This window comes from Rana temporaria, chromosome 5 (assembly GCF_905171775.1).
Source record: "Rana temporaria chromosome 5, aRanTem1.1, whole genome shotgun sequence".
In the NCBI taxonomy this organism is placed as follows: Eukaryota; Metazoa; Chordata; class Amphibia; order Anura; family Ranidae; genus Rana; species Rana temporaria.
In genome coordinates this window covers 60632120-60650478 of record NC_053493.1, presented here as the reverse complement: position 1 = coordinate 60650478, position 18359 = coordinate 60632120, and the positions used below count along the sequence as shown (strand labels likewise).

At 38.7% G+C, this 18359-nt stretch overlaps 1 protein-coding gene across 2 annotated transcripts in view; it reads left to right on the top strand.

Annotated features, from left to right (window-relative positions):
- NRP1 (neuropilin 1) overlaps nucleotides 1–18359 on the top strand; it is a 215887-nt gene that overhangs the window by 69253 nt on the left and 128275 nt on the right. For both annotated transcript variants that reach the window (XM_040352638.1, XM_040352637.1), the window contains one exon: nucleotides 15364–15545. In XM_040352638.1, the coding sequence (XP_040208572.1) occupies nucleotides 15364–15545 (182 nt within the window). The remainder of the gene's footprint in view (nucleotides 1–15363; nucleotides 15546–18359) is intronic.

Here is an 18359-nt window from a genome sequence, read left to right as displayed (position 1 = left end):
TTGACTTTCTTGGCCTTCGGAATGAACCTCGCCCCCTAGAGCTAAGCCGCACCAATCGGAGCATACACATTTTCAGTAGTAGTGCTCTGTAGTTATAGAAGAGCACGCATAGGCAATCCTTGTGATCACAGGACAATAACAGGCTGCTATTTTTGTAGTGGATAAGAATACAATACTGAAATTCTCAATTTTATATGGTACTTTTAAATACCTATTTCGGAAGAGTCTTAGCAGTTACAGCAAGGTTTTCCAGTCCTTATTCAGCATTCTCCAAGACATCCTAGCATAATAATGAGGTTTATTCATTGTATACAGAACAGGAGCGCTGTGATAAAGATTAAGTAATTACATGTTATTTTCCTTTCTGCAAAGATGTAGTAAACAATGGGCCGCATCTGCAAAATCACTTGCATTCTACATGTTGGCAGAAATTTCCGAACTAGCGTCTGCTGACTATAAACTTCAAGCTACTTCAGCAACATAGATTACAGCTCCATCCCTAGGTGCACCCACATCTAAATCAAATAATGTCTTCTGTCTAATTATCAACCTAGCCAAGACCAGAAATCATCTAATCCTTGCCAAATATCAGTTATTGGACAGTGATATTCTAATGCAGGGGTCGCAAAACTTTTCTAACAAGGGGCCAGTTTATTGTCATTTAGACTTTAGGAGGGCCGGTATGTGGCCAGCAGGGGGCAGAAAATGTCCCATGCCCAGCATCAGGCCTCGTACACATGACCGAGTTTCTCGGCAAAAAACAGCAAGAAACTTGTTGGGAGATATTTTTTGCTGAGGAAACCGGTCGTGTGTACATTTTCGTTGAGGAAACTGTCGAGAAACTCGACGAGCCAAAAAGAGAGCAAGTTCTCTATTTCCTCGACGGGAATGGAGAAACTTGCCTTGTCGAGTTCCTCGACAGCCTAACAAGGAACTCGACGAGGAAAACGATGTTTCGCCCGTCGAGTTCCTCGGTCGTGTGTACGAGGCTTCAGTCAGAATAAATATGGCCTTAAGGTTGGAGCAGTAGGAGGAGGAGGAGTGCCCCTATTAGTAGGAGGAATAGTATCCCATCATGGTATCAGTGGAAGAAATAGTGCCCACTTGTTGCCACATTTAAGGACTAGTAGGCTGCAATATAATAAAATGTTGGTTCTGGGTTGAGATAGTAGTAAAGCCTTACTAACTATTCTTAAAAATGTTCCCTCTACTGTCCTCCTACCTATCCTGCATCACCGGGATAAAAAAGATCTGTGTAATTATCTTTTTTAATCCAGCCTGGTCATGTGATTGAGCAGCTCTGGCTCCCCAATGTAAGGCTTTGAATTTTGATATCACCAATAGGCTCCCATAGCCCAGCTTCTTTTGGAGCCCCCTCCTCCTCCCTGCAGCATCCGCTCACTGGCACAGGGGAGCTGGAGCTGCAGGATCACGTGACTGAACCACATTAAAAATAAGTAAATACACATATATTTTTAAATAGGGTATGCAGGATAGGTAGGAGGAGCAGAGGGGACATTTTTAAGAATTGTTGGAATTAGCCTTTCCTTCCACTTTAAGATTTTTCTGATTCCACAGCACTAAAATTCTTTACATTTGTGGTTTTAGATAGAAGAGGTTAAGTACAAGGCCAAGTGCGTACAAAATTAGTAATTGCTCCGATAATTTAAACACCTTGTAATGTGCTAAAGCCGAATGTCCTCAGTACTTGCATATTATAAATTCTACAGCAAATTGGTACATAATCTTTTTACTGGTAAAGTCCTTAATACCGGATGAGGATTAATAAACCTGACTGCACTAATAATTATTGCTAATTAATCAGTGGACATAACGCAGAAAATTGAATGCCCACTAGCAAAAATAGTTAATGACTGAGTTCTGAGTTTCATGGAAATAAAAAGAAGAATTACAGGTCTATAATATCGCTGCCAAACAATCCAATCCTCATGCTCCGGATTCACGTGGATCGCTGCGTTAGTGGCTGCAAATACTAATTAGGTTTTTTTTTTCTCCGAGATTCAGCAATATCTACTAAAAGCACTAATTCTGATCATTAAATCAGTCGGCTACATCAAAGGAGACACTTAATGGATTTGGATTTTTTATACCCACAATTAAATGGTTATTCCTGTCTAATTGCGCTAATTAAGTTATTTTAACTGTGCTGGCACAAAAGATCTGCACTCAGGGTTTATGGGATGAAACATCCAAATATTCAGCAGTAAACACCTTCATGTTGGCAGCTTGAAATTGTGTTTACGAAAGTTGCGTTTGTCTCAGTTCTTGATTGATCAGCGTGTCTGAGATACTTGTACTTGTTAGACATAGAACAAATTCCATTTAGGGTCCAATGCAATGGTAAAAAAACACGCAAAACTGATTGCGGCAAAATCTACCAGAGCTACTTTGTTGCGTTTGCTGCATACAGTGCAAAAATGTCACCCTCTAGATGTGTAAAGCCGGTAGAGGCATCCCCAAAAAGACTTGTAGCTATAATTAACATTATTTAAGGTACTTATATAGCGCTGTCAAGTTACGCAGTGCTTTACATATTCTTTGTATTTACATCAGTCCCTACCCTCAAGGAGCTTACAATCTAAGGTCCCTAAGACACATTCATATACTAGGGTCAATTTAGACAGAAGCCAAGCATGTCTTTGGAGTGTGGGAGGAAATTCATGCAGGCATAGGGAGAACATGCAAGCTCCAAGCAGGTAGTGTTGTGGTTGGGATTTGAACCAGCAACCCTTTTTACTGCTAGGCAAGAGGGCAAACCACTACACCACTGTGCCACCCCAATTTCAGTGAAAGGTGGTTCTACAAAGTATTGACTCAGGGGGGCTGAATACAAATGCACGCCACACTTTTCACATATTTATTTGTAAAAGATTTTAAAAAACATTTATCATTTCCCTTCCACTTCACAATTATATGCCACTTTGTGTTGGTCTATCACATAAAATCCCCAAAAAATACATTTACGTTTTTTGGTTGTAACATTTCAAAAATGTCAAAGGGTGTGAATACTTTTTCAAGGCAGTGTAGAGCAACCCATTAAAATGAATGAGCTGCTCTATGTGTGTTGCATGAAAACGCTAATAAAAAAACATAAATTTACTAAACACTAGATGGGATTGGGGCCTAAAGGCTGCATACACACGGCCGGGATTCCCGACCAAAGCTCCATCGCAGTTTTCCTGTCGGGAAAACCGTCCGTGTGTAGGAGGAAAGACTGACCAAGCAGGTTCTCGGCTGTCCTCTCGGGATTTCCGACGGGAACTTTTCCCATCGCAAATCCCGCGCGCCTGTACGGGGTATCAGACTTCTAGATAAAATATAAATTTTTTTACCATGCTCTTTGTCTGTTTGCCGAGTTTGGGACACATATTGTTAGCGAATTGCGTAGTCATGCAGAATAACATGCAGTTTTGCACACATTTATCAAATGCTTAAGGGTTAATGGCACTTCAACTGACTTACTGTACATATGAAAGGTTTATTATTGGCCCCTTATTTAGCATTACTATATTCTGTCAGTTCAGATTGTGTCAAGGGGTCAGAGGATATCTGAGGTTTGGACATTTGTTATACTGTCTACTACTTCCTAACACTAGGGTTTGATTTGCAAAAGAAATACAAAGTTCACATAGCCCCATAATTTTTTGTTCACTTTAAATATGCAAGCATGCACAAGGGAATTAAAAAAAAATCCCATGAACATGATTAGATGATTGAAGGCAATGCATTAATTTTCTTGAAGTTAGCAGTAGATGAGTAAGCCTGTTGTGTGCACTCCATCAGTTGACCATTAGGCTACCAATCAAATCTATCAGATAGGCCCCAACAGCCAACTGAATTAGTTTGCAAAGTAGGCTGACAACAATTGCGAGGAATAGCTTTGTGTTGTCAGCCTTCAACAGGAAGTGATGCTTCTGGCAGGATTTTCAGGTCGGAAACTTTGCAACAGATTACAAAATATGATATGGCAAAACTGTATACAGTGGGGCATGATCCCAAAAATATTGAAAACGAAATTTTGGGTTTATATACACTTATAAACACCTCCCATGCATGCTGCCTACTCTTACCTTCCCTTAACTCCCAAACACTATGTTGACCAATATTAAAGTGTAAGTAAACCCCCTTATGGTTTTCAGCCAAGGAAGCAGCCATCTTTGCCTCTGTTTAATCTACAACTGCCATGATGCTGCACATGTGATCAGTTATGACACCAGCCATTGGATGGTTTGACAGTTTGGTTGAGAGCACAACCAATGGGAGTGTTACATTTCCGTCATGTGCCGGAAATTAAACAGTTTTACTGATGGGTTTACTTCTGCTTTAATACAAATATCTAATACAGTACTGAAAATATATGATCACGTGCCTGTAAAATAGGAAAGGCACATCAAAATGAACTTTTAGCCAAAAAGTACAAAATAACCCTAGTGGTTAATTTAATTGGAACTCAATAGGAAATACAATCTAGTTTCCAGTTAAGGAATAAGTATATAGTAGATCAGTTGTTCAGGAACTACAATTCCCATCATGCCTAGTCATGTCTGTGAATGTCAGTGTGTTACAATGCCTCATGGGATGTGTAGTTCTACAACAGCTGGAGGGCCCTGTAGTAGATGAACACTATGATGGAAATATAACATAGTAGAAGATTTCAATCACACTAATTAACCAAACATGCCTTCTGTGCCACAGTCATGATGTTCAGTTTTATTCCTATATCATGATGGAAATGATAGCAGTTTTCTATTCAGTCCTTTACATGTCAAAAACCCTCCTTCAGTATAATCCATAGCTCCCAGTCCCTAATGGCTTAACACAGGAACAAAATGCCAGAACACACAAATGGCACGCCATGTGTTCAAATATTGATCTTGTAATGGTCTGCTTGCATTGCTTGCCCACGGTTATTTGCCAAATGTTTTGGCCTTATCAGCGAATTTGGGGTAATCTGGAGCAGGTAAACAAATATAAATTACTAGTCTTTTTATTGGCTAGAAAGTTGGCAGGAAGGAGGATTTTGCTCAGAGTGAAGCAGAGAGATGCTACAAATGGCTTTATAATACGTACCAGATGGCAGAATTCCGCCTGCATGTCGTATTTAGAAGAATCATTTAAATCTCTCATAAATAGCAGAGATTCTGCCTGATAGGGCTATCAGGGAACGTCAAACCTGCTCAGGAAATTGTAATGCTCAATTTTACAGTCAATATTTTGCAAACCTAAAGTGGACCCATCAGACTGAATTAACTTTTCTGATTCAGGAGTAGATCAAAAGTAAATATACAGAGTGCGCCGGCAATTTGTCACTAAAATGGCCACTTTTCTGCTATTTTGCAATTTAGTTGCTGTTTCCCTCGATCTCCCTAAGCGGCATCATAGCAAAGATCGGGATCATGGAAAATGTTTGTTTTGCAGAAGGTTTTTGGAAAGAGTTCATAAAGTCATTTCATATTAGCCAGAAACCCACATATAAAGAATAACTTTACTTTTAAAAAGTTTTTGACAACCCTTCGCTCACTTTCCTCGTCTGTTCTACACCAGATCACAGATTACAGTATTTGGATACTATAATAGACTAGGGCATACAAAGCTCCCAACTTTATGAAATCAGGAAAAAAATGGGCCTTAATCATTCCTTTCTATATCCAAAATGAGTAAAAGAAAGTTAAAAGGAGACAAAGTAGACAAGAAAATCACACTACTGTATTAGAAGTATCTGAAAAACTATTGTATTTATTTATTTTATTTATTTATTTAACAAAAAAACTGGATTAGACAATTACACAAGACAATTAGAAGGAGGGAAACTGGTGTGAAAAGGCTCTGATGAAAGCAACTCTTTGCCAATTCTTGCTCCATAGCATTACCATTGAAAAAAGATTGCTAATGTGCTCTCTCTATTTTAGGCCTGGTTCACACCTATGCATTTTTTTTAGTGTGTTTTCAGTTTTTCAGAAACACACTACAGTTCATTAAAAAATGTTTTCCTATGGGACACGTTCACATCTGTGCATTTTATTGAAAGGACCAGGGACCAGCAAGTTGTGTTTTTGGCTCCATGGACTTTAATTGATCAAAATGTGTACTGAAAAACACAAAATGCACCTGGAATATGCATCAACTGCAACCTGCATATGTGTGAACCAGGCCTTAGGACTAAATTCCTTTGTCCGTCTTTCCAATCTGATATACAGAACTTTGAAAAAATGTATTAATATACTTACACTATATTTCCAAAAGTATTGGGACCCCTGCCTTTACACGCACATGAACTTTAATGGCATCCTAGTCTTAGTCCATAGGGTTTAATATTGAGTTGGCCCACCCTTTGCAGCTTTAACAGCTTCAACTCTCCTGGGAAGGATTTCCACAAGGTTTAGGAGTGTGTCTATGGTATAAACAAGACCAAGGATAAATCCAAGGAAAGATCCAAGCTTTACTCAACGGCCAGCCCAAAATGTTTGACTCTTCTTCCGGAAGCACATTTGTGAAGTCAGGCACTGATGTTGGACCAGAAGGCCTGGCTCACAGTCTCCGCTCTAATTCATCCCAAAGGTGTTCTATCTGGTTGAGGTGAGGACTCTGCAGGCCAGTCCAGTTCCTCCACCCCAAACTCACTCATCCATGTCTTTATGGACCTTGCTTTGTGCACTTGTCCAAATCATTTGGTGGAGGGGGGATTATGGTGTAGGGAGAAGGGGGGATTATGGTGTTCGGTTGTTTTTCAGGGGTTGGACTTGGCCTCTTAGCTCCAGTAAAGGGAACTCTTAAGGTGTCAGCATATCAAGACATTTGGACAATTTCATACTCCCAACTGTGTGTGAAAAGTTTGGAGATGACCCCTTCCTGTTCCAACATGACTGTGCCCCAGAACACAAAACAAGGTCCATAAAGACATGGATGAGCAAGTTTGGGGTGGAGGAACTTGACTGGCCTGCACCTCAACCCGATAGAATACCTTTGGGATAAATTAGAGTGGAGACTGTGAGCCAGGCCTTCTCATCTCATAATAATAGTAACAAAGGTGTTATTTTGCACTAAACGTTTATATCCAATCTATAAATCAGTACATTTTTTGGAAAAGCCGGTATAAAGGATAAGTAGTGGTCAAAAGGAGCACTTCTGGGTTTTTATTACTTGAGTACTGATTCCTAAAGCTCTATGCAATGGGTAGGGAATTGGGGTGCATGGCGGGGATGTGTCCTTTGGCTACATTTCTTACAATTCTTTTCAGTTTCATAAAGATAGAAAAAAAAGATTTATTCCATGAGTTGAAGAATAGATTCTTCTATCAGAGTCTTATCACACAGATCTTTGCCTTTGTGATAAAGTCTCTTTAAACTGAAGCGTCAGCAGCCTACAGAACCAATTTGAAGCGTAGTGAGAAGAAACGTGCAGTACAGCAACCTGCATGGAATAAAGTATCTGATGATCCATACCTCCTTCTCATTAGACTTATTACATTCTATGTGCACACAGTAACATTGTGCAGGCTTGTACAGATGGCTCTACTAAACAACCTGCCTTGAACCTTATTATTTATTGAAGCAGAATGTGGAGACATACTGTATTTATTTCATACTGGCAGAAACAAAAAAAAAAAAACATACTTGAAATACAGGCATTTTGTTTTTCCCAAGAAAGCTACGTCTGCATCTGAATGAGCTTATTACAAAACATCATTTCATATGGAAATCACAGCACATCTTCTCTCTTTTTATTATTTTTTCTTTTCTTGTGTTTTGAAACGGGGGGTTGGAATATGCTGGTAGTAGTGTTTAGATGCTCATGAATCTCAAGCATGAAAAGTCTTCTAGTAGTGGAGCCACCCTTAGGGTTATCTGTCTCCAATGTCTCAGAATTTTGGCTCAAAATCATTAGGAACGTTGGTATGCATGGTTATATTAAATGCCTTTTTTTTATTATTATTATTTTGCTTGTCTACTACTATGTACCGTTAAAAAGAAGGAACATTTTTTTCTTTGTACATTCTTTAAATAAAATAACAATAATGTTGATTGGAATTCTTTGTGATAAATGATAATATTATTTTTAGATGCACGCTAGGGTAAGCCTAGAGCAAAACTGAGTTATCAGGAAGCCCTCAGGTTCATTGCAGCCTAATAAGATTTTTTCATTTTCTTTACCTCTTTTGGCTTGAAAATGCTTATAGGATTTGTTTGTGGCAATATGTTTTGGTGGCAAACACAGGATTACTGCAGAAAATGAGGAATTTTTAGATACCACCACAGGTCTATTTCAGCCCAACAATGACCAACTGAGATTGACGTTCAGCCTAGATAGAGTTGTCCACACTTCAAGCCGGGGCTGCTGTTAAAAACAATAAGGCTCCATACAGACAACCTGATACGGGGGGTGAATAAGGTTCAGGAAGGCAGTTTTTTTAATATGAAACCAAATTCAAGAACACGGGGACCTCAAACTAACTGGAGGAAAGTTCAAAACGAATCATAAATAGTATTATTACTGAAAGAGTAGTTGATGCTTGGAACAAACTTCCAGCAGAGGTAGTCAGACAGTCAACAATAAATGGCTTCATACATGTTGGGATAAACACAGATCTATAGTCAGACAACAAAGTTAACTAAAAAAATAAAAATGGGCATGCTTGATGGTCTTTTTTTACCGTCACTTACTTTTACTGAATGGCTGCAGTAGCTGAAAGCCAATAGGAGGTGAAGGAGACAACGCCAGCTTTCAGCTGCTGCAAAGAGAGCTATTCAGGGGATTGGTTCTAGTAATTGCCCCCTTGCCACACCGATCACCCACCCTGCCACCATCCGATTCACCAAGCTGCCTGGGCCATGGCCCCGTACAGGAGGACTGGTGGTACCAACTTATCTACGACCCTGCCTCAAGCCCTACATTGATTTATAGCTCTTTACTGATGTATATTATGACTTTTACCTAATACTTGGAAATGCTTTACAGTATCATTTCTTTTATCAGTAAAAATCAGCTTTCTGTTCTCTATGCTTCCATAGATAAACAATGGCTACCCTATTGTATGGTAGTGCTTAAGCATAAAGTCTTATGGACAATGCAGTCAAACTGTAGTGCACAACTGATATAATAACAGCAAAGTGGAGAATGATAGTACAATGTCTGTCGCATTGTATATCTATTTCTGTGACTTCTATTTTTATGTAGAAACTACTAGAAGGTAGGTGACGCTGCTTTTATGTGCTTTACATTATTTAGTGGAATCTTTACAGACTCCGGGCGGGGGCTTCCTCCTCCTCAGCATCACGGCGGCTTCCGATGTGCGTCTCCTCCTTTCTCCTCCCTCCTCCTCCTAGGCGGCCATCAGGATCGCTTCTCCTCTCGGCCAGTCGGGTGACGGGTCTCAAGACCCACTTCCTGATTGGCCGAGAGCCCTGCATGTATATTAGGGGCCGGGAGCATGGATTAGGGGAGCTACTGCTGAAAACCCCAAAAAAAGCATTAAAGACCCAATTGGAGATTAAATTCCACCCATCTCTGCCTAAAGCAGAGTTGCTCCTTAAAGTAAATTGAACTCAATCAGCATTAACAAATTTTAATCATTAATTTATACCTCTAGCTTTGGTAAATAGATAGGAAGTTATATTATATGTTCTTATTTTAAACTTTTTAAATTTCTTCAGTTGCTTCCTGGTTTCTAGGCCAAACTGATGTCATACATCCCAAGAGTCTTCATGTGTATTTTTTTTTCTTTCATCTGGAGCTAAGCACACACTTCTACCTGCATACTGCAGCTAAGGGCAGACGTAAATGCTACATGAATCATCTGCCCTTACTCAAAATGGCCACCGCTAGAAATGTTAGGGGGTGTAATTTCTCAATAAAATAATGCAGGAGACATGAATGGATTGGTGAGAATTCTTTGAATATTAAAAATTAATTAAATTCTTTGTTTTTTCGGTTTATCGTGCTCAGATACAGTTCTGCTTCAATAAGCATGGCTAGGTTAAATAAAAAAAAGTCTGTGATTGCTACAAATGTTTAAATTCATTCAGTTTGTTGGCAGCTCAAATCATTTGTTTTGTGTTAATCTTTTTTCTGATATTTTTAATGAACCCCTCATCCAGTAACCTGTCTGTTGACAACTGTTTCCTAATGGCCCAGGAGGGCAGATTCCTATCAGGGCTGTATATGTGTTTTACTACAAGGTAAATCATTTGTACTAGCCCCAAAAGACTACAATGTGTACCTTTTTGACATTTGCTATAGAGAATTAAATATGCAGCTGTGATCTTGCCACAGGCTCGCCAGGATGCAGGCTCCCTAGTGGCCAGAGCTCTTATTTCTCTAGCTTTCTGTCTCTTTGCACAGGAAACAATAACGCAAGGACTTATTTTGTTTTCACTGCTGAAATTTCTGCTCAGGCAAAATTTTGTCATGGCTTGTACCTGTTTTTATTACTTTTTTTTTTTTTTATCAATTTATACTTCAAAATACACAATGAAAAAGATCTGCTACTGGCACTCTTTGGAATGTGTCCTCATAGCGCAATACCTCTTAATTGACATTAAATGTGACAGATCTATCTCAGCTTTCTTAAACCTAAGAAGACAGGGTTGTAGGTATTGGCAGACATAAAACATCACTAAAAAACAAATGCCTCTCAACAAAGCGATTTGGCACCACCGACCGGTGGTATATGCGCGCTTCCCAAATAAATAGTAATAAATAAAAAAATAAAATAATAAAATCTCATGCTGAAGTAGCCCAGGTGCCAGTTCTAAAAGCTTGTCCATGCTTGTCATCCACACCGCCAGGTCTTTTTTTCTCAGAAAATACTCAGCCACGACCCTCCAATCCCCCCCACCCCATATACACCCTCCAAACCGCATCAAATGGTGTGGTCAAATTTCACTTACAGGGTCTTAAAGGTGCCTTAAATACCAGGAGTGCATTACATACAGAGTGCAGAGTTTAGGGGTGTGCTACATGCAGAATCCGAGGGTGTGATACGTACATTGTGCAGAGTTAAGGGGTGCTCTGCATACAGAGTGCAGAGTTCGGGGTGCACTTCGCCTTCTTCCTTAGCTGCTTTCCTTAGAATCTGCAGTATAGCCATGGTGCCCATTGATTTCAATGGGCAGGAGCGGTGGAGGAGCGCTCATTCACCGCTCCAAAGATACTGCTAGCAGGACTTTTTTTACCGTCCTGCTAGCGTACCGCACTAGTGTGAAGGCCCTCGGAGCTTTCACACTCGAGAGACAGCAGCGGCTGTTTCAGGTCATTTTGCAGGCGCTATTTTTAGCGTTATAGCGCCTGCAAAGTGACCTAGTGTGAAAGGGGTCTTAAAGTGGGTGTCATAAATAACCTGATATATGAGATACCATTAGTTTATCATATTACAATAAAGTGAAAATGTGAACCCATATTTTTAGAAGCTGAGTTTCAAGCCCATTCAGAAGGTGGGATTACCAGTCACTATAGAGAAGGGAAGACTTTGGTTCACATTTGAGGTCAGGGGAAGATGTTGCAAGCTCAGATTAGAGCAGCCTCTTGATAGGGGAGGTGGCCTCAGCCAACATTGTAAACCAAAAGAAAACCAGACCACCACCCAAAAAGTCTGCTTCTGTGCGAGAGTCCAGGCTCTTGTCACATGATTCTGTGCTGTATAGACTTCTCTGAATATGACAAAGTACAGTGCTTAGAACCTGGAAACACCTGGCCTTTTTAGCAAGATACAGTGAAAAGCCAGGGACATTCAAAAATAAGGCTAACCACAGCCATATACACAGCTGCACAAGATGAGTGTTGGAGTAATAATTTGAACCATTCAGTAAATGTCCCCTGAGTCAGATTAAATACAAAATGTTCTTGTTTGCCAGTACTGTAACATATCGGAGGCTCCATGCTTCATTATACAAGCTGCATTCTCGTACAAATGTTGGCTCAAACCACAAAACGGTGGCCTTTCATTTGTGAAGACCCCAGGTGTACTCAGAAACGGCTATCACGTGCATTGGAAATGATCGCAACCAAGTACTTTCCACAGGCCAAACACAGTTTAGAAAATAGCAACAGATGAAATGAAACCAGTCACTAATGAGTTCAGGCCAAACAAATGAAATACACATAATTTATATATCCTTCATGCATAACTATACTGCCAAAGGGTTTGTGGAAAATTGTAACTTGGCCATTTAGCTTACAAAGTTACAGGAAGTGACTTTTTTTAACCAAGCAATCATTCCAGTTTTATTGCAAGTAATCGTTTATGGAAGAATAATAGATGTAGTGTTTTTGTGCAGTGCGTATCATTCAGGAAAAGCAGAACAGGCATAGGCTTATTTGTCCTGGAGTTCCAAACAGTCTTCAACTTCCAAGCAATTTGCTATGAATTTGCAATAACACGGCACATTTAGGTAGCTCAAGTACCAAGAGCCACCATAACAGCCCATATGTATTGAGCGTCGTGTAGCTAATTCAATAATCCACATATGCTAATGCGTATGACCCACCAGTGTCATTTTTCTTTCTTTCTGATGTTCAGCAATACTGGAATACAAATTAACTTGATGAGGTAATGCTTTTTTTTTTTTTTTTTTTCAAAGAAACCCATTACCTGCCTGCACTAACCAGTGATATCATTGCGTAGTGGTCCCAGTGGACCTCTACTGAACATTTGTCTTACGCTTAAGAAAGCTTGGTACAAGACAGCTGAAAGCAGCATTAAGAGCCATAGGAAGAAAATAATAAAAATATAAAAATATTACCCTATTTTTTATATATTTTAAAGGGATCTATAAATGCATACAGTATATCTATAGCTATATCTATATATCTATATCTATATATATATATATATATATATATATATATATATATATATATATATATATATATATATATATATATATATATATATATATATATAAATATATATATATATATATATATATATATATATATATATATATATATATATATATATATAAAGATAGATAGATAGATAGATAGATAGATATAATCTATCTATCTATCTTTCTATCTATATAGATATATATTTAATACTGTGTAATTTATATGCTATTTATATTAAATAAATGTAGGAAATAATGTACACATGGACAAATACAACATGATTAGATTAGTTTGTAAACAGCTAATAATTTAATTTAGTTGTGCCGCTTATGTGATGCATTTTAAAAGCACATACATCTTACAATTAAATTGCTGCAGGCATTTAGTTTGAATTATTGCATTTTGTGTAGATCTGAGCTGAATATTTTATAGAAAGATCTTTTTAATCTCTCATCTTGCTTGTGTGATGCTGCATTTTTCTTTAGTATTTCATTTTATCTTGTTAAACTGGATCTGTTAATTTAATTATAGTGCTATATTTTTTTTCATTTAGAAAGATTACCGATCCCTTGGACTTTTTTTTTTTTTTATTCAAACATTTTCTCATTGTACTGTATATCTTAAATTTACTATTGCTTAAAGAACACAACGATTTCTTTACCCACCCAATACCCAGGTCAAATAGGTTGTGTTGGGGGGGGGGGGGGTCTACATCTAATGGCCCGTACACACGATTGGATATTTCAACAACAATTGTCCGATGGACGTGTTTTGTTGGATAATTTTGTCTCTGCAGTACTCTTAAGCCCTCTACACACGATCGGTTTGTCTGATGAAAACAGACCGATGGACCGTTTTCATCGGACAAGCCGATCGTGTGTGGGCCCCATCGGTTTGTTTTCTATCGGTGTTTTAAAATTTTCCTATGGATTAAAAAAACGATAGAAAGAAACGATCATTTGTGTGGAAGTCCATCGGTCAAAAATCCATGCATGCTCAGAATCAAGTCGACGCATGCTCGGAAGCATTGAACTTAATTTTTCTCAGCACGTTGTAGTGTTTTTCGTTACCGAGTTGGGCACGGTCGGATTTTTGACCGATGGTGTGTAGGCAAGACTGATGAAAGTCAGCTTCATCTGATATCCGATGAAAAAATCCATCGGATTAGATTCCATCAGATATCCAATCCTGTATACAGGGCTTAATTGTCCAGTTTCAGCTGTCAAATAAAAAAATAAAAAAAACACGTGTGACTTATTCAGAGCTTCTGACTATTCATCCAGGCCACTTCATAACTTTAAATCACTTTGTTGCCATTTTTTTTGGATGCAGCTGCTGCAAAGCCATGTGGATACCTGAGACCGGGTGTTCTCATTCCCACCCACAAAGGACCTCTTGCTGTCTCACACAAAAATGACACAACATAGAATCATGTGAAATGAAGCTGCAGCTCCGCTTTCAAAGCTTTCTGGAATTTAGCTGCATTCATTGCATCAATGTTAAGGGAAACAGAGCGGCCTTTCGGACTGAGCTCAGCTCCAGTATTTTAGAATCAAGGAACCACAAGACTTTATACAGGACTTATATTGTTCAATGTCAAATAACAAAACTAAGTTGCACTCCTCCTAACATTTCATGTCAATATGTGCAAATTCCACCCCAGTTAAGCCCTGGATTTACCCTTATTTACACAAAACAAACCCATTTTGTAGACTGGCCTGCACCTTAAGGTGTCCCAAATGAAGAATGTCCCGGCTCAGTAGGATATATTTTAGGACATGTGTAATTAGGCTAGGGAGTTATACAAATAGGGTTTTGTCCAATTTAACAGAATATTAACGAAAACCATGATCTAGGATTTTTCAGTACATTATTGTTTTCTTTTCCTTTTAAATATATTTTAGGCTCAGATAAACCTTCACAAAAGTCTTGATCGTTTTGATTTCCCTTAGAAAAATCCCCAAGTTTCCAATGAATATGGCTCCCATTTGATGACATCATTGCTTCAGCAGTTCATTTATGATGATGTCAGGTTGCAGTCAACCCTGGGAAGTCATGTCAGGCTAATTAATCATTAAAAATCAGGTTTTCACTAGGAATAGTAACCCCGCTGTAATAAAGACAACGTTGCATTCCAAATCTATGAGATAAATGTGTTTTTGCTCTTCATCAAAAACTCATAGGGGCACCATATTTATTGAAAAAGCAAAGCTTGCATGCAGCTGCTAAAAACGATTACAGAATGAGCGCATACAAATGACACATTAAAAAACAAAGGTTGTTTTCAGATCATAACAGTACAGACTACATAATAAATATGAGACAGATCCAATGTTTAATACAGCCGTTGTTTCTTACATATGATCTTCTAACATGGACGATGATGCTCAGAAGATTTATAAATACACACAACTGTTTTCATTTTGCTAAATTGCGAAGTGTTAAAATCTAAATTATGAACATGATCTTCTAAACACATGTATGACCAAAACATTTGTTCTTTCCTTTCTTTACCAGATATGACTTTGTGGAAGTGTATGATGGAGTGAATTCTACTGGCCGCCTCTTGGGGAAATTCTGCGGAAAGATTGCACCACCATCGCTGATCTCCAATGGACCTTCCTTGTTTATTCGATTCGTATCAGACTACGAAACACACGGGGCTGGATTTTCAATTCGCTATGAGATTTTGAAAGCAGGTCAGTCCCAAAGAACACATTTCAAATACCGGTATATGACATTTCACCTGGTAAAATTTACACAGTTCTTTTACATATATATATCTATATATATCTATATATATATATATATATATATATATATATATATATATATATATATATATATAGATATATATATTGAACATTCACATCAGTCCCTGCCCTCAAGGAGCTTACAATCTAAGGTCTCCAACACACATTCTATGGCAAATTTTAGCAGGAGCCAATAAACATGTGAGTATGTCTTTGGATTGTAGAAGGAAATCCACGCAAGCACAGGAAAAACATGCTCTGTGCAGTTAGTGACATACTTAGGATTCAAACCAATGACCCTAGCACAGCCAGTTAGAAGTCTTAACCACTAAGCAAGCATATTTTCATTTTTATACACCATAGGGTTGATTTACTAAAGGGGTAAAGCATGCTCACTTTGCAAGGGAATTTTCATTTAGCCTACTGAATGTGGTAAAAATTTACTTTGCAAAGAATACTCAATCATGTGCATGGAAAACAAATATAAAAGGAATTTTACATGATTGGACACGATTGGATGATTTAAAGGGATACTAAAGGTTCGGTTTTTAAAAAACAAAAAAAACAAACATCTCATAATTACCTCCACTATGCACTGTGGCGTTCTCTTCTGGGGTCCCATGGCGGCTCTCGCGGCTCCTACCTGCAAGAGCTAACCCCCTTTGGGAAGCTCTCTTCCAAGGGGGTTACCTTACGGGCTCTCTCCTGTGTGATACACTCGGCGGCCTTAGCCACCAAGTATATGACTTGGCCCTGGCGCGTCATTGATTTGATTGACAGCAGCGGGAGCCAATGGCTGTGCTGCTATTAATCATCCAATAAAAAAACAACAAGAGCTGGGGGAGAGAAACGCGGGATCGGGCCCATTGAGATTCGGGGCTCAGGTAAGTAAAACAGGGGCTCGGGGGGGGGGGGGGGCGGTGACTGCAAGGTGTTTTTTTCACCTTAATGCATAGGATGCATTAAAGTGAAAAAACACAAAGGTTTACAACCCCTTTAAGTTAGTACAGCTTCCCTATGTGGATTTAGATAAATGTGTCCCCCTTTTACCTCATCTTTGTATCTAAAACAGCATCCACGCTTCTGCAAAGGCTTTCCATAGTAGCTTGATGCATGCCTTTGGGAAATTGTGTCCAATCACCAGTAGAACATTTGTGGAATCAGGTACTGATGCTGTACCCAAAAATCTGGATCAGTCAGCATTCCAATTCATTCCAAAGGTGTTTAATAGGGTTGAGGTCAGGGCTTTGTGCAGGCCACAGATGTTTCTCCACATCCCCATACAACCATGTCTTAATGGACCTGGCTTTGCACACAGGGGAGCAGTCATGCTGGAACAGAAATCAGGCCTCCCCCAACTGGACATGCAGAATTGGCATTCTTTGCTATCACATTAACAGTTCCCTTGACTGGAAACTTAATGGCCAATAAGTCGGCCATTTAGGTAGGTGTGATGGTCAGGTGTCTATAAACTTTTGGCCATATAGTGTATGTCCTTTGTCCTATTTTTATCCTAAATGTTGTCCCTTTTTTAGCTATGCAGGGTGTATTGGGGGTCTTAATTTTTAGCAGGGGAAAGGCATGAAGGACATCATGATGGAAACAGTCACCAAGTTTGTGAGAGAGTCCTCCAATAACTGAAAAATCTGTCTCGAGTGGGCTGATTCGAAATTTTTTTCCTGCATTGCACAGAAATTTCAATAGAGCCAAGTGTAGCTGCAATTCTCTGGAATGTGTGGCTTCTGTTGTGAAATCTTTAGTTGCATTCCAGGAACTATTGATAAATGTTGTTTGATTTTCAGGTTCCTGGTATTGCTCTGTAATATATAGAATGCGTTACTTAAAAGAATGTTTAGAAAAACGAAAATTCCCAGCACTGCTTACATTTTACAGCTGGGATTATTCCTACCTAGGACAATCTGTTTTCCGTTCGACACTGTCTATTTCATGGCCTTGAAAAAAAGTGTGGTTTTATTTGTTTAAAATTACGATTTTAAAAGAATACACAGAAAGCGCAACGGCTATATTCATGGGCACCTATGTCTGGTACAGCTCAGGTCTCTGGCGTCAGACATGCTTTTTAATATTATAGAAAGTCTTGTCCTAAAAACCTTGGCATTTGATTCTGAACTTAAAAAAATGCATACACAGAGGTTACCTCCAGTGAAAGCCATGGGGTTGATTTACTAAAGGCAACTAGGCATTTCGAATTGCAAGGGAAGTTGCACTTTACAATTGAATTTTCCCTAGAGTTTAGTGAATGCAGGGAAGCTATGCTGACTTACATCATCCAATCATGTTCAAGCAAACATGCGTTTTTTTTTATTTTCCTTGCACATGATTGGGTATTTTTTGCAAAGTGAAATTCCACCACATTCACTAAGCTCAGGGGGAAAATTCCCTTGTAAGGTGCAACCTTTCCTTTGCAAAGAGAATAACCTATTTTCCTTCAGTAAATCATCCTCTATATATACAAATTATCCATATATCTATTACATTTTCTGTAATGTCGAACTTGAAGCTGTACCCTGCCACCTCTCAAGTGTTCCTATAGGTCAAAAAGTCAGCAAGTTTCAATATTTAAGTCAGAGAAGGACCCATCTTGACTTTAGCAGCCTGTAAAATGTAAAATATACCAAAATAATATAAATAATAAATTGCATTGTTTGAACCTCAATCTCGGTTTAAATGTACCACGTTTTTGGCAGTCTTACTTAAAGTGATAGTAAAGGTTTGAAATTTAAAAAAAAATAACAAACA